Below are 20,522 nucleotides of genomic sequence, written 5' to 3' on the forward strand. Positions count from 1 at the left end.
AATATATAGTCATTACTACGTCAATATATAGTCATTACTGCGTCAATATATAGTCATTACTGCGTCAATATATAGTCATTACTGCGTCAATATATAGTCATTACTACATCAATATATAGTCATTACTGCGTCAATATATAGTCATTACTGCATCAATATATAGTCATTACTGCGTCAATATATAGTTATTACTACATCATATATAGTCATTACTGCATCAATATATAGTCATTACTGCGTCAATATATAGTTATTACTACATCAATATAAGTCATTACTGCATCAATATAGTCATTACTGCGTCAATATAGTTATTACTACATTATTATACACGTTTGAATATCAGCTATTTTCTGAACAACTTAATCATCCTCTTGTTCTCTGTCTTCAGATTTGCGACTCTGGCCCTACAGGATTATTTTCATTATTTATTAATCTGAAAGTTATTTTCTTGATGTTTGGTCCATTAAAATATCAGTAAACCGTGAAAACTGCTCTTCACGTGTTAATGTTCAGTTCACTCTGTTATTTCTGTGTTTCTGGCTCCTTTTTTCCCTTTTCGCACAAAACTCTATTTACAGAATTTTTACAGTCTTTAAATGGAGACGATAATCAGAAAATAAGCAGTTCACCTCAACAACTTGCAGCAGCTAAAATTCTGCTTTCACATGAATGCAGAAGGGATTAATAATAATCTAATGTGCAATATATATTCACGGGCCGGTTTTCAGCATCGAGTACTTTTAATACCTTTTATACATTTTCCTGATTATATTTTTTCTTAAGTAGCATTTTCAATGCAGTACTTTTACTAGTAAAGTGGGGGGGACACAGGGGCTCAGATCAGGGGAGTGAAGACAGGACAGAGTGTTTTAAAGACATCCTCAGTGCTGAGATACAGGCGGGAAAATTTCATCTTTAAACACTTCATTTCTGCATTCTGCCAAATGTTTCTGCACCAATTTAATATCATCCCTTTAATTAATTAATGACTGGACTCTTTCTAGCTGATCGTTTCTGTGTTTCAGCTCCTTTCACACGTTGCATTTCAGCAGTTTTCTAATGTGATCCTTCTGAGCGGTTTGGTCTGGATCAGCCGCTCTGGTGTATCTGGTCTCACCTCGGTGGAGATGAGTTTCCCACACAGCCGGATCAGAGCCTCCTTGAAGCCGGACACCTGCAGCAGTCTGTTCAGCGCGCAGGTGAAGTTCTTCCTCCGCAGGTACCCGCACACCTGAGAGATCGGCCCGCGGCGGACCCGCCGACCCTGCGGGGGTTCGGTCCGCGCGGAGGGCGCCGGGTCCCGGGACGCGTAGTCATGTTCGTTCAGCGCAGTTCGGAGTCTCCTCTTGAGCTTTTTGGGAGGAGGTGGGTCCCCCGGGGCAGAGGGGGCGGGCCGGGCCGGAGGGGCCGGGCGGGTCGGGGGATGAGGGTCCACATAAACCCGCTTCTTCCCACATTTCTTCGTGTTCTGATAAACGTGTCGGACGCAGGAGAAACAGAAAACGCCTCCTGCGGGTTCAGGTCCGGGAAGAGTCTGTGCGCGCTCCTCAGGTCGGTGATGGATAACAGGGACTTCCGCTTGTAGCCTTTAGCTTGTCTCTGGATCGGAGCGGCGCAGCGGCTGCAGCGGTGCTGCATGTCTCCGCTAGCTGCTTCACGAGAGACCAGCTCCGGACTTTAACGTCCAGAATCTTCCTCTGCGAGCAAAGCGACACCAAAACAAACCCGCCGGGTTAAAGTCCACCTCTTCGGGGACGCTTCAGGCGGTTTCAGGTGGACGTGGACTTGTTGGAAAGTATTTAAAGTCAACTTAAAGAGGAGGAGCGCGGCTGAAATCTGCTCTGAGACGAGCCTGCAGGATCCAAGATGGCGCCTCATTAGAGCCGTGAGCTCGGTGCTGCCGCCAGCGGCCCGGAGGGGAACAACAACAACAACAACAACAACAACAACAACAACACACAACAACAACAACAACAACAACATGTTGTAAATAATACAGCGTAAAATAAAGATGCATTTTTTGTCACTAGTGAAGCATGTGGTGGTCTGAGAACACTGAGCTCACGTCGTCTGGGTTCTTACCTGTAACCAACCGGAAGGGTGAAAAAATAATAATAGCTGATTCCAGTATTTTAGCATTTAGAGTAAATATTTATATATTCATAAAAATATTTATGAATAAAATGTTTGTCAAAGTCTGTAACATGTCTGCACAACACAAACCCGGAGTAATACACACACGGAAACATCTGCACATTGTTCTATATTACTTCTGTTTATTCCATATTTATTTCTTTATGTCAGCTGTATGTTTATGTCTACGTGTAACAACCTGATCACCAAAACAAATTCCTCGTACGTGTGAAAGCTCTTTGTGATGCACATCTTTCTTCTCCCTTCAGGGAAGTTACCAGATGCTGTGAATTTTTGGCTCGGAGAGGCGAGCGCCGTCACGTCCAGTAAGACCTGAACACAACACGCCCGGCTGTGTGTTTAACGTAAACACATAACGTGAATAAATACTGTGTGTGTTTCTGCGTCAGTGCACAAAGACCACTATGAGAACCTGTACTGTGTGATTTCTGGAGAGAAGAACTTCGTCCTGCTGCCTCCCAGACCGCCCCTTCATCCCCTACGGTAACCATAGCAACCCATCCACCGCTAACAGCTCCGTGTAATCCCCTGCTAACCATAGTAACCGTCTCCGTGTGTCAGGTGCGTATCAGCCTGCTGTCTACCGTCAGCGGGACGACGGCGAGTTTGAGGTCGTCGATCAAAGCGACTCTGAGAAGGTGCGTTCAGGTGTCTGTTAATGTCAACGCTCCCTGCTCTATTTAAAACACATTTCACCCTAACCCTCCTCCCGCCTCCCCCCCACAGGTCCCGTGGATCCCTCTGGACCCTCTGGACCCGGACCTTGACCGGTACCCGCAGTACCGGAGAGCGCGGCCGCTCCGCTGCAGCGTGAAGGCCGGAGATGCTGTACCTGCCGTCCCTGTGGTTCCACGTCCAGCAGTCCCACGGCTGCATCGCAGGTACAGACACCTGAACGCACCACAGGACAGGTTTTTACCTCGTCCACACTCGCTTCCTGTTTTGGAGCCGGTGTTACACTGTATTTGGTGACCCGTCAGGTTCTGTGACCTGCAGGAAGAAGTACTCGGATCCGAAGTACTCAGTTTAAATACCAACCACAGATGGTATAAGCGAGGTGGGCGTAGCCGCAGTGACGTCACCGGCTGGTTTGTGGACTACTGTTTTTGTTTTTAGAAAACCAGACGTGACCATATTTGGACTTTGAGGGCGGCGCTAGCTAGCTTGATTAGCAAGGTGCATCTGTAATTCATGTTAACTGCTAGAGAGAACGCAGGTACAACTTGGTACAAGCGTGTAAAATGACTTAATTACAAGTAAAATCCTGCATTTAAAATCCTATGAACTAAAAGTATAAAATTATTACCAACTAAAATGACTTAAAGTACTAATTTTTGCAGAGAATCAGGCTGATTTATTTAATACATTTAACAAGTAATATTTTCAGTACTGATGAGTCATTGTGTGAGCATGATTTTAATAACAGTCCCAGGCTGATTTTACTTTAGTACTTGAGCTGGTAATACTTCTATAACTTAAAGGAGACCAATTATTCTGATTTCCAGCCCTATATTGTAGCTCTGTGACTCCTGTATGGCAGCTTTGCATGATTCAAAAAAGTTATTTCTGTCTCATACTGACTCTTCACGTAGGCCTTCATTTCAGCCTGTGTCTGAAACGAGCTGTAGATGCTCCTGTCTCTTTAAGCCCCCCCCCTCAAAGCCCACTGTCTTCTGATTGGCCGAGACCTGAAGCATGTTGTCGCTGGGTGGAACGGGCAGACTGAGCGTTGCCGTGGGAGCACATGACCATATACGGACCAGCGAGGTTTTTGCTCACAGGGATTTCTGATAAATACTTTGACCTCATTATTTGAACCTTTGGCCATGTTGAACATGAACATCCATCATTATAACAATGAAAAGCATAACAGGTCTTTAACATGTAATGTAAATTAATGTTATGTAAATACTTTTACTTAAAGGAGTCCAACACTGCAGGTCACAGAATCTGATGGTTTAACACGTCACAATATGAAAAACCCACATTATATAAACACTATAAAGACCTCCTGCCCCCCCACCAGTCCACATTTTAAAAACTACGTCCAAGGATCTCGGATGCGGATCTGAAACTAATGGCGTCAGTTATTCGGCGGTCGTGTTTGTGTCTCTGCTGCAGTGAACTTCTGGTACGACATGGAGTACGACATCAAGTACAACTACTTCCAGCTGCTGGAGACGCTGTCCGAGGTCTCGGGGTCGACGTGACATCACAGCAGCTGCATGATGTCACGGTGACATCACGACTGGGTTTGGGTAAATCAAGTGAAAGAATGAAAATGACACGAAGCTGCTGTGAAATAAATAAAGTTGTAACCTCTGCAGAGACTGAAGTCTGTTTGATTTAAACATCTGAAGATGATGCGAGGCGACATCTGTGAGGAGACACTCGACCCGCAGAGGACGTGCCGTCGAGTTCAGGTGTGAAGAAGCAAAATCCAGAAACAAATGTTAAAACTTTGACAGATAAACGTGCTCAGATGTGAAACACACGTCGAATCATTCAGCGTGACTTCACGATCTGACGTCCAGAGCAAACATCTAGAATCCAGAGACGCTGCAGAACCTCCTGAGAATGTTTTTTACTTCAGTCTGTACATCCATGCTGTGCCAAGAAATCCAGCAACACGTGTGTCGATCTTCCATCATAGCGATACAAAAAATAAAAATAGCACAACGTATAATGGGGACATTAACGTGCTAACGACATTAGCATCAGCAAAATGTTTGCTTCACGAGCTTAATCCTGAGTGACATACTGTGCAAATACTTAAAGTACATGTTTCCTGAGCTGTGTGTGAATAAAAAAAAAGAGCTTCACACACACAGACCAGCTACGGCAACCCCAAAGGGTCAAAACTCAAACCCGAAACACCCTAAAGCTACAGGGCGCCGTGTCACTCAACACTTATCAATATAATGTGATATTAGCTCTGCATGATTTCATAGCTGCTCTGTAGTTTTAATTTACAGACAACAGTTTGGATTTACAGCAAATAAATAGAGGAAACTTTTTCTCATGCATTTTGTATTCATAGATATCGTGTTTAATCATTTGAGGATGGTCTAGCGATATATTGAGATGATATGAGATTGTGACGTTATCGTTATGTTCCCTGCGAATCCCACCCCTGATGCTGACTGCTAACAGGTGACTCGGCCAGTTTGACGAATTGGAAACACATATTGGCTATAAAACATTGTAGCCCACAGCTAACTCACTTACTGAACACATGGCTCCACGTCCTGTTTTCCCAAAGCATTATGGGAGCTGTAGTTCCAAACCTAAGAGCGTGATTATCCCTCAAACAAGAGTTAGAAAATCCATTAAAGGTTTAGTGTGTAACATTTCTGAGGATCTAGTGACAGAAACAATATAAGATCCACACCTGTGATTTCAGAGGTGGACAAAGACCTGACATAATGTTTTTATTACCTTAGTATGAAGTAAATGTACCAGCCGGACCCCGAGCCTCAGAAGCAGTCGCTTGCAAAGGAGGGCTGAGCGGTGACTGAGAAGCTGCTTGTAGTTCACAGCACTCACCACTAGATGTCACTGAAACCTTCCTGTTACACTTTGTTCCTGTTGTTTTTTACTTTGACATGATTCCAACTAAGGCTGAACAATTCATCCAAATCACAATATGCACTGCTGCATTTTCAACAGTGTGTGTAAACATATCATTTTAAATAAAATACTGTGGTGCTGCAAAGATCACAGCATAATCATTTAAATGTCGCACCGAGATGTTTTCTAAACTCAAACTCTGTAACATGAACAGAAAAACCTGTCGCTGACGCAACAGACGAGCCAAACAGGAACCAATGAGAAAGCACTTTATTAAAGCAAAACATCTTTTCAACAGAGAAACCGCCGGCAGACAGAAAAACAACAAACCCTTAAAAAAACAAACTAAAATCTCTGAAGGTCAAAGGTCGTTTCTTTCTTTTTTATAGTCAGTCACTTTCTAATATTGCATCGTCTCCGAGACTCAAGGCCACGTTTCCTCCTCGCCACAGGTGATTATCACTCCGCTGATCGAAGAAACACGAGGTCACGACCAGAAGAAGGATCCTCGTTCAAACTCATAAACTCTTTATGATTTATGTACAAATGTAAACACAAACAAGGTGCAGATAAAAGCTACTGCAGATTCATTTCTGCTCATCAAGATGGCGCCCACTGAAGCTCCGCCTCCTCACAGGTGAACACAGAGCGACCGTCAGAACACAGAACAGATCGTCACGATCACCTTTAGCCCAACAGTTTATATTTAAATTAAACAGATAAAAGCTGCAGATTCTGATTTTTCTGCTGGTTTTTAAACGCATCATGCTGAACATCAAACGACAAGCTTGTTTAAAGGACACCTGATCTCGTGGTGCATCATGGGAGCACCGGTGAACGCAGGTGTCCAGCTGACGATCGTCAAACTAACCTCAGCCCGTTTGTGTCCGCGCGGAAACACAAAGACGGTTTGTTTGCTGCCACTTTGCGGCGCTTCCTAATTCATGCGAGGAAATCACGCCGCCGCCAGAGAGGAGAGACAGGAAGTCATCAGTGTAGATGACGAGGAGGCCGAGTGAACAAAGCCGTCAGTTTGTGAGCTTTATATTGTTTTCGAAAAGTCTCGTCATTTATTCGGCTTCTCTGCGTCGACAACCGAGGGTTAACTGAGCCGCCGCCAGTAAAGGGCGGGAAACTTCCCGTTTAGCGTTAATGTTGATCTGAGCCGTTTATATTTGTTCCACAGAACCTTTCATGGTTAGTTTTTATTTTTACAGACACGAGAAAACACGTTTCAGTTAATCCGCTGATGTCAGACTCGCTGCAGACGGAGGAGAAGAGTCCTGGCAGAGACACTTCCTGCCTCCAGCTAACGCTAACGAGCAGCCGCCAACGCGAGGCCGCCAACGAGCAGCCGCTAACGCGAGGCCGCTAACGAGATAAACGACTGACAGCGTGAGAACAACTTGTTGAACGGCTGTGAGGAAGCGGGCGGAGCAGCAGGGGGCGCCACCTGCTGAGCGACAGCGTGAAGCAACGCGGCTCCAGAACAAACTGTTTGTTGTCGTTTACTTTTAAATTTCCTCAAACTGAGCTGAACCCAGTCAGGTAGCTCTGAGCTGCTGTTGCATCATGGGAGCAGTCTCTAACACAGGCTCAGTCGTCGGCGCGGCCCCGCCTGTAGATCGGCACGTTGATGCTGTGGAATGCCGGCACCCAGCGGTTGTCATGGAGACCCACGTTGCAGCCGGGCGCGTCCCTGTGGGCGCCGTGGCAGCACATCCAGTACCCGGGGCCGTAGGGCAGCGCCTGGCAGTACGGCTTGTGGTGCCAGCGGCACAGCGACACGTCGCCGCGGCCGTACCGCTTCTTGCACTGTTTGCAGGGGTCGTCGCGGTAACGGGGGTCGGACACCCAGAGCGAGTCGGCGGGCCGCACGCCGTAGTTGTCGATAATGAACTTGAAGTAGCTGCAGCTGCACTTGAGCGCGGCGAGGCTCTGCGTGGGCAGCAGCAGGAAGATCTTCACCAGCAGGTGGTGCGGCAGCACCGACAGGTACGGCTGCGGCTCCAGCGGCTCCAGCAGCTGCTGCAGCCGCTGACGCATCTGCAGGAAGTCCTGCGACACCGACGCTCGCCGCCCCAGAGGCGCCACGCCGGAGCAGGGAGGCGTCGTGATAACCGCCTCCTGTCGACCGCGGTCAGCCTTTCTCCGTCTCCTCCTCTTCTCTGATTGGCTGCCAGACTCACGAGCGGAAGGGGGGCGGGGCTTAGATGGGGCAGGCTCCAGGTCAAGGGTCGTCCTGTGGCGTGGGGGGCGGGGCTCAGAGTCTGTGTGGGGGAGAGTCTCTGAGGCAGCACAAGACAAGAACAACAAGCCTGGCAGAGGCTCCGCCTTCTCAGGCAAAGGGGGCGGGGCTCCCGTCATTGTCTCTGTGACGGCGCTCTGCGTCTCCAGACCTCCCGCCCCCCCGGCCTCCTGAGCCTCGACCGCAGCCTCGCCTGAGGGGAGGGGCGTGGTCGGAGCTGAGGCAGGTGTTTCTGACCTGCTGATTGGCTCCCTGCCCGCATTCTGAGCTCCCGGCAGTGATGACAGTGAAGACGACGATGACATCATCAATGATGGGGACGAAGGCTGTGAGGGGGCGGGGCTCAGGTAACCAGCGGCGAGCAGGACTCGTCCCACCGTCCTCCTCAGGCTGTTGCTCCTGGACAGGTCTCCCTCCGTCCTCCTCCTCAGACACTCCGACTCCAGCTTGGCCACCATGTCTGACACCTTGATGCTCTCCGGCTCCTCCCCCCTGACCTCTGACCCCTCCCTGACCTCTGGGGGCGGGGCTCTGGACAGCGTGATGCTGGTGGAGCTCCTCTGGAGGGCGAGCTGAGGTTTGGAGTCTGGCTGCTGCTCGCTCGCTCTCTGCTCCAGGAACGCCACCATCTCCCCCACAGACACCTTCTGCTCCGTCACCGCCTCGTCTCCACGCTGGCCGGCCGCCAGAGGGGTCGAGTCCGAGTGCCGTGGAGACGGTTTGTCGGCGTGTTGCTGCGTGTCCAGGACCTGGGTCCTCTGGTCCTGCTGGAGGTTCTGGTTGTTTCCAGACCTGCGGCGGCGTTTGGCGCTGCAGTTTTCCTCCCAGCTTCCCTTCGCCTTCACCGCCCGTAACAGCCCCGACATGGCGCCGTGGTTTGTACACTCTGCCGCCGTCCTGTCGTGGCTGCCGGAGCTGCTGGTCGAGGTGCGTTCGCTGTCCCTGCCGCCGTCGGTCCGCTCACCATCTGAAGCAAAGATGGCGATCTTCTCGCGAACGTGTCCGGGCTTGATGACGTTCCAGATGTCCAGCGGGGCGTCGCCGTCCTCCGTGGCGGTCCGGTATAGTCTGAGCGTGTCGTTTTCACATCCCGGCGGCGGGGGGAGCAGCTGCAGGGCGGCGCTGGGCGGGGCCTTCAGTCGGAGCGATGCCACGCTGCTGACGGTGCTGCTTGTGGCGTTGCCGCGGCGCAGTGTGTTAGTGGAGAGGACGCTGAACGGGCGGCGGCTGCTGCTGCTGATGTTGCCACGGTTACTGCTGCAGGTTCTCACCTGCTGGCTCACAAACACGCCGCTCTGCGGAGACACGTCCAGACGCAGCTCTGAGCGCACAAGCGGGTACGACTTCAGGTGCATGATGGTCCTGAGAGAGACACAGAGAGACAGACAGAGAGAGAGAGAGAGAGACAGACAGAGAGAGAGAGACAGAGAGAGAGACAGAGAGACAGACAGACAGAGAGAGAGACAGTAAGACAGAGAGACAGACAGACAGACAGAGAGAGAGACAGACAGAGAGAAGGAGACAGACAGAGACAGAGAGAGAGACAGACAGAGAGAAGGAGACAGACAGAGACAGAGAGAGAGACAGACAGAGAGAAGGAGACAGAGAGACAGAGAGAGAGAGAGAGACAGACAGACAGAGAGAGAGACAGACAGACAGAGAGAGAGACAGACAGAGAGAAGGAGACAGACAGAGACAGAGAGAGAGACAGACAGAGAGAAGGAGACAGACAGAGACAGAGAGAGAGAGAGAGACAGACAGACAGACAGAGAGAGAGACAGACAGACAGAGAGAGACAGACAGACAGAGACAGAGAGAATTAAACATTAAGAACAGAAAGGTAATAATATAATAACCTAACCCTGTTTTGTTGATTCCAATTGGAGGAAAAAGAAGTGAATGTGCCATAAAGACTGGAAACAAACACATTGTTCTTCTCTCAGGGCCGGGGAGCAAGGCAGGGATTCAATCTCAGTCCAGTTCTCTTCAACCTATATATCAATGAATTAGCAAACCAATTAGAGAGTTCCACGGCACCTGAACGCCTCACCCTGAACGCCTCACCCTGAACTCCTCACCCTGAACGCCTCACCCTGTGAACGCCTCACCCTGAACGCACGCCTGGCCATAGAAAGAGGAGGACGTAGAGGACAGGTAGAGACTCAGGACAGGTAGAGACTCAGGACAGGTAGAGACTCAGGACAGTGCCATGTCTCTCTGTCAGACTGGTTTTACTGGTTTCACTGGACACAGCTGGTCTCTGCCCCTCAGCTGTGTTCAGCTCATGTTAGCATGCTAAGCCCCACTTGTTTACGTGCCTGGGGCCCTGGGGCCGGACTAAGGGCCTATTTTCATATCATAGCTAACACGCGGGCCTGGACTCGGGGGTCGGGCCTTGGGGCCGGACTAAGGGCCTATTTTCATATCGTAGCTAGCACGCGGGCCTGGACTCGGGGGTCGGGCCCTGGGGCCGGACTAAGGGCCTATTTTCATATCGTAGCTAACACGCGGGCCTGGACTCAGGGGTCGGGCCCTGGGGCCGGACTAAGGGCCTATTTTCATATCGTAGCTAACACGCGGGCCTGGACTCGGGCGTCGGGCCCTGGGCCGGACTAAGGGCCTATTTTCATATCATAGCTAGCACGCGGGCCTGAACTCGGGGGTCGGGCCCTGGGGCCGGACTAAGGGCCTATTTTCATATCATAGCTAACACGCGGGCCTGGACTCGGGGGTCGGGCCCTGGGGCCGGACTAAGGGCCTATTTTCATATCGTAGCTAACACGCGGGCCTGGACTCAGGGGTCGGGCCCCGGGGCCGGACTAAGGGCCTATTTTCATATCATAGCTAACACGCGGGCCTGGACTCGGGGGTCGGGCCCTGGGGCCGGACTAAGGGCCTATTTTCATATCATAGCTAACACGCGGGCCTGGACTCGGGGGTCGGGCCCCGGGGCCCTGGGGCCCTGGGGCCGGACTAAGGGCCTGTCATTCGCAGCCTAAATTATTAGACATTTTATTCCAAAACATGAGAAAATGACAGAATGACAGATGTTGACAGATATCCAGGCTCCCTCAGCAAAATCATTTTGAACCCGACTTAATCCAGAGTTCAGATTTCAGCTCAAATTAGCGCATATTTAATGAGATACTGCCTCATTTGCATATTTAAACATAAGATTTCAGAAAACCTGTAATGCAAATAAATATTGTCTTAATGAGAGTAATTAAGCAGGAAGGTTTCACGGTGATATCTCTTAGTTAAATATTTGAACCTGTTTTTTGGGAGCTTTTGATTGACAGCTGTCTCAGCCTATCACAGCCACCGTTTCTGCCTCCTGACACTTCCTCTCCTTCAGCCCTCCTTTCCTTCTTCCTCACCTCCTTTCCTCAGAGACGTCTTTGTTTCCACACACGCGCAGAAACACACACACACGTTTAACTACAGGATGACATCATCATGAACGCACACACGGCGCAGCAGCGTTACATCAGCTGCTCTCAGGTCGGACCCGTTCCCAAAGACACACCCGGCGCCACAGAACCTCCTCTCACGCCTCTCCTGGTTCCTGCAGAACGTTCTTCTCGACACTGACGTTCTCTCCCCTCCTTCTACTGCTTAAAGCAGGAGAGGGAATGTGGGTGGAGCTTAGGAGCGTGACACACCTGGCTCAGGGCCTCAGCTGACGACGTGCGTTTCCGACGCGCCACGCTCGCTGGGCCACGCCCACCTATTCCTCCTCTAACTGAGAGCTCGATCAGAAATCTGACATCACTGCAGCTGTTACTGATTAACTGAGTGACGTGTCCGCGCAGAGAGGCTGATTATTGATTTAATGATTAACGAGCTGACTGACTCATTGATTAAGCAGCTGATCGTCTGACGATCGCTCAGGCTGCTTCGTGAGGGTTTCTCTGACCTTTGACCCGAGCAGGGTCACGTGACCCTGACACTGAGGAATGATGTTCACGAACATCAGCTCTTTGTAATAAACTCTTTCACTCTGACAGCTGGGTGACCTCTGACCTTTATGACTGGCCCAGCTTGTGTAATCCTAATGGCTGCCAGTCGGCGTGCTGACGTCTCGCCTGCAGCGGCAGCTAAACTCGCTGAACGTCCGTTAACAGAGACGTCAGGTTTCAGCCTGCGTCTGAGTCCCTCAGAGTCCCTCAGAGTCTACCGGAGTCCCTCAGAGTCTACCGGAGTCCCTCAGAGTCTACCGGAGTCCCTCAGAGTCCCTCAGAGTCTACCGGAGTCCCTCAGAGTCCCTCAGAGTCTATCGGAGTCTATCAGAGTCTACCGGAGTCCCTCAGAGTCTACCGGAGTCCCTCAGAGTCCTCAGAGTCTACCGGAGTCCCTCAGAGTCCCTCAGAGTCTATCGGAGTCTACCGGAGTCCCTCAGAGTCTATCGGAGTCTATCGGAGTCTACCGGAGTCCCTCAGAGTCTATCGGAGTCCCTCAGAGTCCCTCAGAGTCTACCGGAGTCCCTCAGAGTCTATCGGAGTCTACCGGAGTCCCTCAGAGTCTATCGGAGTCTACCGGAGTCCCTCAGAGTCTATCGGAGTCCCTCAGAGTCCCTCAGAGTCTACCGGAGTCCCTCAGAGTCTACCGGAGTCCCTCAGAGTCTACCGGAGTCCCTCAGAGTCTATCAGAGTCTACCGGAGTCCCTCAGAGTCCCTCAGAGTCTACCGGAGTCCCTCAGAGTCTACCGGAGTCCCTCAGAGTCCCTCAGAGTCTATCAGAGTCCCTTGTCTCTGCTTCAGAGCAGTAAGGCACCGCTGTGGTGTATGAAGTCTGGGGCTCCGTGCAGGGAGACAGTTCGTTGTGTAACACTGATGATTCACTTTTCAGACCAACAGTCTGGTTTCTGAGTTTCTGTTCACGTCTCGATGTTAGAGAGCAGGTTTACCTCCAGACTGCGTGCTGATAGGCTGCTGGTGGTGGAAGGGGGCGTGTTCCTGGTTTGAGTGACAGCTCCACTGATCCTTCAGTTTCACATCTTTCAGACGCTCGCTGTGACTCCTCCCAGACAGGAAACCAATCCAGCTCTGGCTCCGCCCCCTCAGGACGCAAACGCTGCAGGAAAACACACGTTGACATTATTAATCAAACCGGCTCAGATTCATTAGAAAACACATGACGCTGCGTCACAACGTCAAACCGTCCTGTTCATCACCTGAAACTCTGATCAGAACCCTCAGCAGCCAATCAGAGCGAGCCGAGCAGGAAGCGGCCCAGCGTGTTGTGCATCTATAAAATGTACAAACCTGCGGACTCCCTCTTCTCAGCCTCGACGTCATCCTAAATGATATCACGATAAAAAGTTTCATATCTTTCGACATCGATAATCGTCACGGTAACCATCAAATTTTGAGTGAAATTGAAGAAACCAGACGGTTAATTGTTTGGCTAAACTTTTCAAACACTTGATGCCAAACTTCACAAGTCTGAGGTAGAACATTCAAAACTGTTTTCAAAATATATGACTAGTGAATCTTTTTTCAGTCCCTAAATATCTTCTCGTGACCCACTCAGTCGAGAACATCTGAAAAGATTTTACTCCCGTGCACGTTAGCGGAGCGCTACACCACAAGTTAGCCTGCTCGGCCGGCAAAAGTCAACAAAGCGGACGCTGTAGCGCCGACTAGCGTTTGGCGGTGTAACTGGAGAATGACGGACACACCGACACACAAGTATAAATGCACGGCTACATGCGTAGCGCCGCACGCAGGAGTATAAATCCAACTGTACTCTCAACACATATTCTCATGCAACACGGCACACGCTCTCATTTACATTAGACGGGTACCTAAAGTAAGCACGTTAACTCATATATGACAGTCACCTGACACACGCAGCTGAAAGACACTAAAACAGGTGTATGTGTAATGTTTACAAGATATACAGCCGCATACTGTGGCGGGCCGCCCAGGTACGTCAGCAGCGGCCAAAGTATATTTGGCGAAACATTTTAGCATTTTGCAGAGACGCACAGAGAGAGAGGTTATCCGGTAGCCTGACAAATTTTATTATTATTGTTACTACCACGACAGACCGGGGACGTTCGTGTTCCAGCCCTGACCTTCACAGAGATGAGCTGAAACTGATCTGAAACCAGAATAACGTCACGGAAACACGTTGGTTCCTGTTTCAGTGTGTGTGTGTGTTTGTCCAGCAGCTGCTGTCAGACTCAGCTCTGCTTACACTGTGTGTGTGTTTCAGTCAAGGAGCCAATCAGCTGCTAGAACTCTCTCCTCCTGTCTATATAAGGCAGCAGCTAATCAAAAGGTCTGGAATGCTGATCAGCTGTGATGAAACGCCACAGCGCTGTGTGTCGCCGTGCTGCCTGCCGGATCCCTGCACATGTGCAAAAGTGGTCCTGTCTGAAAGACGTTTCCACGAATGTGCCTGTTCATAATTACTCCTGTGTTGCTGTCTGTTCTCATCTCAGGGCGTCAAATACTGACGCTTACAGAAAGGCTGACAAAGCGTTATTTGATGTCAGAGCTACCCTTCAGCGTCCGGATGAGACGCCCTGTCTAGACCGGAAGCGCTAGTAGCTAGCTAGGTAGCTAGCTATGTTAGTATAAAAGGCGTTGACAGCTTCCCAAAGCCCCTCCCCCTAACCCTAAGCATCACAGGGGGGTGGGCCTAAACCTGAGTCAGCGACTGTCTGCACGTCGACCGGCTAACCCTACAGCTGTGCAGCCGTCGCTAGCAGCTAGCGTTAGCCTCCTTTGTTAGAAATCAGGTTTTTCATTTCTAAAGTATTTTCCTGTTAATCACAGTGAACAGTTTCATCTCCAGAGATTAAAAAACACTTTGTTATCTTGATTTGAAAGATTTAGTTGGATCATTTTGAGCAGGCAGATCTGCGGTGACCTTCTTTGACTGACAGAACCACTTCTGAGCATGTGCAGAGCGGATCAGGCCGGCGGTACGGATTGGGCACTGACAGCTACAGGTTACCAGAGAGGAGGTCAAACAGGAAGCAGTCTGACGGGTTCTGAACACGCTACATGCGTTTCACCTGTCTGTTCTACCTGCCGGGATGTGATTGGCCAACACAGAGCGCAGAGTCAGGTGGAGAAATCATGAAATACTTTAGCGTCACCTGACAAATCACAAAACTCCATTACCGCCCTTTACCTACAATGATGCATTCTGGGAACAGGCCTCAGCAGAGACACCTGGCAACAATCCATCTGGTGGTCCAGGTGTTCCAGATCACGTCCTGGTTCGTGTCTCTGCAGTCAGCGCTCTGACGGAGGCAGGGCGAGGTGTTCAAATCATCTGATTGGCTGTCTGTTATAGAGGTTTACGGGGAAGTCAGCTCTGATTGGTCAACTCCACCCACCTGTCTCTCTCCTACAGAGAGTCAGCAGGTTCTGCACCCAGAATCCCTCGCTCCCCCGGGGAAGCTGTAATTAAGCTTTAAAAAGGAGCTGAGAAAAGCTCCGCCCCCTGACCTTTACAGCCTCGACTCTATGACCTCTGACCCCTGACCTCCCGCTGTCGTCCAATCATGTTTAGGAGTCACATGTATAATAAACGTCTCTGACACAAACTGCAGGCGTTTGACAGATGAGCCTGTTTACAGGCAGCCGGCTCTGATGCAGGTGCATTATGGGAAATGGATGCAGTGTGTCAGACCGTTCTGCTTTTAGTCTCACGACAACAGCAGCAGCTGCTTTATGGAAGTTAGCAGCTGTCTGAGTCATGTGACCGTGTTTACAGCTCTGCGTGGCCTGTGATTGGTCAGAGTGAAACAGGCTCAGTTCCTCAGTAACAACAGACTGTTCCAGCCAGACGACCACACCCTCCACTGCCTCAACCACAAGGCATGCTGGGAAAACACCAAACTCTGTCTGTGTAGAGAGGAACGGGTTCTTTAGCCGACCAACCAAACCGGTTTAACCTGGACACACGCGGCAGGTAACAGCCTATCAGACGGCGGTTTGAAAGCGTGTCCACATCCCAGCAGACACAGCGAGCTCTCACAGAGAGAAGGGTGTTGCACAATATAATTAGATTTTAAATACGCCTAGTAAAAAAAATAGAACATCAATATGTGGCGGTGAGCGTGATAATTATGGTTTTTACAAAGGATTCAGCCTAACGTTTCCCACCGGCAGAAACACAATGATCATTATCACAATATAACAAATGTTCAATATATCGTCAACATATATTTGGTTTCATTCATTTGAATCACAAACAAATTAGCAATTTTTTTATTAAAATATTTCTATTGACTGAAAAAAGATTTACTATATTTGTTTAAACAGATTTTCTCATAATAGTTTTGAATGTTCTCCCTCAGACTTGGCACCAAGCGTTTCTGACCATGAAGAAAAGTTTAACCACATAATTAACCATCTGGTTTCTCCAATTTTCACTCAGGAGCAAAACTCTAGCTTTGACATTTATCGTGATAATTATCGATATCGAATGAACATTTTTGGCCGTAACGCCAGCGGCTGAAATAAAATAAACCCCGGCTTTTGAACAGCTGTTTTTCTGCACGTGTAGCCTGTTTATAGAGCAGTACTCAGTAGTTAGAACACGTTTCGTTAACGCCGCTCGCTCCCGACGAGTCCAGCATCAGTGGCGGCAGCTGCCGGAGTTTCTTTCTGGAAGTTTCACGTCGCTGCTTCAGCAGATGCTTCAATAAATCAGATGTAGAAATGTTCACGTTTGAACATCCTCCTGCTTTCAAACATTCAACAGCTCTTTTTATCTCCATTTATTTACTGCACATTTTTCAATCTTAGATTTCTGATTCTTGACTTTTTTCCTTCTCTTACTTTGTATATTTAGAGAAAATCTCCTCGTCCACAAAGCGAGTCAACGTTACTGACAGACGAGCGAGGGACCAACAACGCAGACAGCAGCTAATGATCCACCTTCAGCCTGCAGAGGCTCACCTGTGCCGACATACCTCACCTGTCTGAACACGACTGAACACACGCGCAGGTTTCTCTGAATCATTTCTTGTTTTCCACACGTGTTTCTCAGTAAATCTTCCCAAACCCACGCCTGTCTGTGGTTCTGTGTTGTCAAAGATACATTCTTTAAATCTCCTTTATTCAGAAGCAAATCTGAGCCACACCCAGCAGGCCTACCTGCTGGAGTCAAACCGCCCGTCAGGTCTGACTGGACGGATTACAGCGTGCATGTGATCGTAGTGCACGTCTGCGGAAACAGACTCGCTCTCTGAATTCGGTGAAGCAGAAACTATCGATCAGCGAGCAGCTGATCAGACTGCAGTCAGGTGATCGACAGACTGCTCGGGGAGAAGATAACTCTGGTCGAACACAGACGGCAGGGAAAACTCCACCGACTCATTATAGACAAGGACATCAGATACTGACTCAAACGGCCGGACCGGGTCTCGGTCAGCAGGACGCTGGGCTCGGATCAGCGCCCAGAGCCCAGGTATCGAGCTGAAGAAGAGGGACGAGTGCGTCGCAGGTTACAGATGAATCAGCTGATGACAGATCGAACGTCTCCAGATATAAACACAGAACAGCTGAGGAGGCTCAGGGGAAAGAGATTTCCACTGAAATTAGAGCTTCATTTATAACCACAGAAATAAGCAGCTGCGCAAAGAGGAGCTCGCCGCTGCCTTGGCGGTTTGCCTTTACAGTCACCTGATCTCTGTTTCACACCTGCAGCGTGTGAGACGAGGCTCTGCAGCCGAAGGGATGCAGTCTGCCCTCTGGTTCTGTCTCTCTGCTGGACTCGGCTCTGGATCTCAGCGAGACCACCTGATTAAATAAAGCTGCCGTCTAGAAACAAGAGGACATGTGGTGCTTCATCCCTCCAGCAGAGCTCCACAGACCTGGACCCTGAAGCTGGTCTGGAGGCTCGTGGTGGTCCGACTCCACACAGACAAATAATCAGGTCACTGTAACTCAAAGGGATTCTTCAGGTCCCGGCTTTTCTTTGCGGTCTTCAGCAGTAAGGCGTCACTGAGACGAGTTTATGTGAACTACGAATCGTTCATGTAGAAAATAATCAGAAGGTTAATCAGTGAGCTGCAGCCCCGCCCTCTGACACTCATCTGAAGCGTGTTTACAACAAAATGACAGACGTGTAAACTAAAGTGTTACTGAGCAACAAGACAACAGCAGCAGCAGTTTGACAGAGACGTGGAGTCACGTTCAGCCTCTCGGACGCTGTAAACAAAGCTAACTGCTAACAGGCTAACAGCCGCCGCTTCAGTCAGACTGAACCTGAGCTCTGAATCTGCTGAGTCGTGGAAACGTCTCATGTTTAAGGTGTGCAGAGTCGTGTTTATTAAAAGGCGGGTTGGATGCTTCAGTATTTTACCTCTGTGAGAGAAAAACAAACATTTGAGTTTGTTTCAGGATCGTACAGAAACTCACACAGCTTTAACTCACAGCATTTAAGCTTCTGCATTTTCAGAGGACAAAGTTCAAAGTGCAGCTACAAAGAGTTTGTGCAGACGCAGCTGCTGATCACCGATCAATGAAACCTCTCACCTCTAGACAGGAAGCAATCAGTAATTACAGGAAGCAACTACAGGAACGTGAAAACACACGCAGAACTGAAAGTCCTGCTGGTGATAAAGCACGTATCCAACTGACTAATCAATAAGCTGATCAGCAGAAAATGAACCTGCAACCAGCTGAGGAACCAACCAAATCTGCAGATGGATCCTGAGCGTCCAGCGTCTCCTCACAGAAGAGACAACCAACACTTACTATTAATTAACCTGCAGATTATTTTCTTTTTTAAATGATTAATTGATTTGTGTACAGAAAAGGAGTTTGAGGAGACGTCTTCAAATGTCTCGTTACTGAGACCGGACGCAGAGAAACTGAAGCCTCGTCATAACTGATAAACAGACGTAGAAACGATGAAACAGTTCGATCTGAAGAAACTCAGACCAGACTACAGCTGCAACTAGCGATTATTTTCACTGTCCATTAATCCATCAGTTGCTTAGTTTATAAAATGTCCATCAGTGTTTCCCAAAGCTCCTCTAACGCCTTGTTCTGCCCACAACCCAAATATATTCAGTTCACTGTCATAGAGGAGGAAATAAACCAGAACACGTTCACATTTAAGAAGCTGGACTCAAACAGATTCATCGATTATTAAAACAGCTGATGATTCTTTTAATAGCTAAAGACTAATCGACGAACCGATCCAATACTGTCCTCCTGAGAACATCTGGGTTTCACCGTCAGGTGCTGAATCTGATCAGAACCAGGATGTGAATGCAGACAGAACCACTCGTACTGAAAACACACACAGCCGTTTGGTGGACGTGTTAAACTATTAGCTGATTAATCTGAAGGTAATCGATTGATTATTAAAGACAGCAGCTGCTGTTCTGTTGGTTTTGGGTCTACTATGATCATAACTGCAGGTTAGCATCCACACAGCTGGTTTCAATCCTCCAGAGTTAACCAGCTCTGACTAACCTGCAGCCTGAAGCTAACAGCCCAGCTAGCCTGAAGCTAACAGCCCAGCTAGCCTGAAGCTAACAGCCCAGCTAGCCTGAAGCTAACAGCCCAGCTAGCCTGAAGCTAACAGCCCAGCTAGCTTCACATAGCTGCAGTAAACTTCAGTCTGAGGCCTCTGCTTCACCTCCAGACTGTCTGACAGCTAATGACAATTAGCACTTAGCAGGTAAACGACAGGTAATGTGAAGCCCCAGTCTGTTAAATCTTCCAAAGAGACGCCTTTCAGCAAAGGAACAAACAAACAAACAAGCAGCGCTGCCTTCCCGACAACTAATCAACAAACTTCGCTAGCCACGGCGCTAGTTAGCATGCTACTAGCTGCGGCCATCTGAAACCATGAAACACCTGGCTAACTGACTAGCCTGTGAGGCTAACCAACGTCCAGAGAGGGCTGAGAGGAAGGAAAACAGCGCGTCGATATGTCAACAGAACAAAAGTGATTTCGCAGTAAAGACCGTGTTTGTTTCCTCCCAGACAGACAGGCAGGCAGCAGCTAGCAGCAGCTAGCAGCAGAGCTAACAGGAGAGGCCGAGGGTCAAACTAACCTGAAGGAAGAAATCTCTCTGTCCGCGGGAGAAAAAGCTGCTGGCAGCGACCAGAACCGCCGGACTCTTGTTCCCGGGTTCGTCACGTTAACGTGAAACCCTCCAGCTGTCGGCTCCTTCAGTCAGCTGCTCATTACATGATGTTTTAAAAGGTTAAATCTCGGTTTGAACGGAGCTCCGCTGCTGCTGAACCTGCCTGTTCACTTACTAACAACTACTGACCGAGAACAGCGACGTGCGGCTGGAGCAGCTGCGTCATGACGTAGTCAAGTCTGCCAAAGATCGTCTACGTCAAACAAGATGGCGTTCAAATGTGAACACCTTTATTTATCTTTCCGTTTTGAATTTCCTTTCACAAGGTTTGATTTTGGCTTCCATTTATGATGTCTGAGTATTAGGGTCACATTAAGGAAAGATAATTGAGGAGGAAGATATTTCATTTATTTTGTCATTTAAACTTTATTCTCGAAATGCAAAACAAATCTTCATCCTCAGTTTTCTTTCCTT

At 49.0% G+C, this 20,522-nt stretch overlaps 1 protein-coding gene and 1 pseudogene across 2 annotated transcripts; one reads left to right on the forward strand and one right to left on the reverse strand.

Moving 5' to 3' along the window:
* The first annotated feature begins 1,901 nt into the window (after positions 1–1,901).
* LOC119910766 lies at positions 1,902–4,485 on the forward strand (annotated as a pseudogene).
* A 1,494-nt stretch (positions 4,486–5,979) lies between these two features.
* Positions 5,980–20,249, reverse strand: LOC119910143 (F-box only protein 34-like). 2 transcript variants are annotated; one of them, XM_038728563.1, is made up of 3 exons: positions 20,016–20,249; positions 12,882–13,048; positions 5,980–9,337 (listed from the first exon to the last, which is right to left on the reverse strand). In XM_038728563.1, exon 3 carries the CDS (start codon positions 9,328–9,330, stop codon positions 7,324–7,326), a length of 2,007 nt encoding a protein of 668 aa, XP_038584491.1. In that variant the 5' UTR covers positions 9,331–9,337; positions 12,882–13,048; positions 20,016–20,249; the 3' UTR covers positions 5,980–7,323. The 2 variants fall into 2 exon arrangements, with proteins under 2 accessions (XP_038584491.1, XP_038584492.1); XM_038728564.1 differs by lacking the exon at positions 12,882–13,048.
* Between the last annotated feature and the right edge of the window lie 273 nt (positions 20,250–20,522).

The sequence above is a fragment of the Micropterus salmoides genome, unplaced genomic scaffold (genome assembly GCF_014851395.1).
Source record: "Micropterus salmoides isolate LMB-PRFRI ecotype aquatic unplaced genomic scaffold, ASM1485139v1 Ms_hic_scaffold_19, whole genome shotgun sequence".
Classification (NCBI taxonomy): Eukaryota; Metazoa; Chordata; class Actinopteri; order Centrarchiformes; family Centrarchidae; genus Micropterus; species Micropterus salmoides.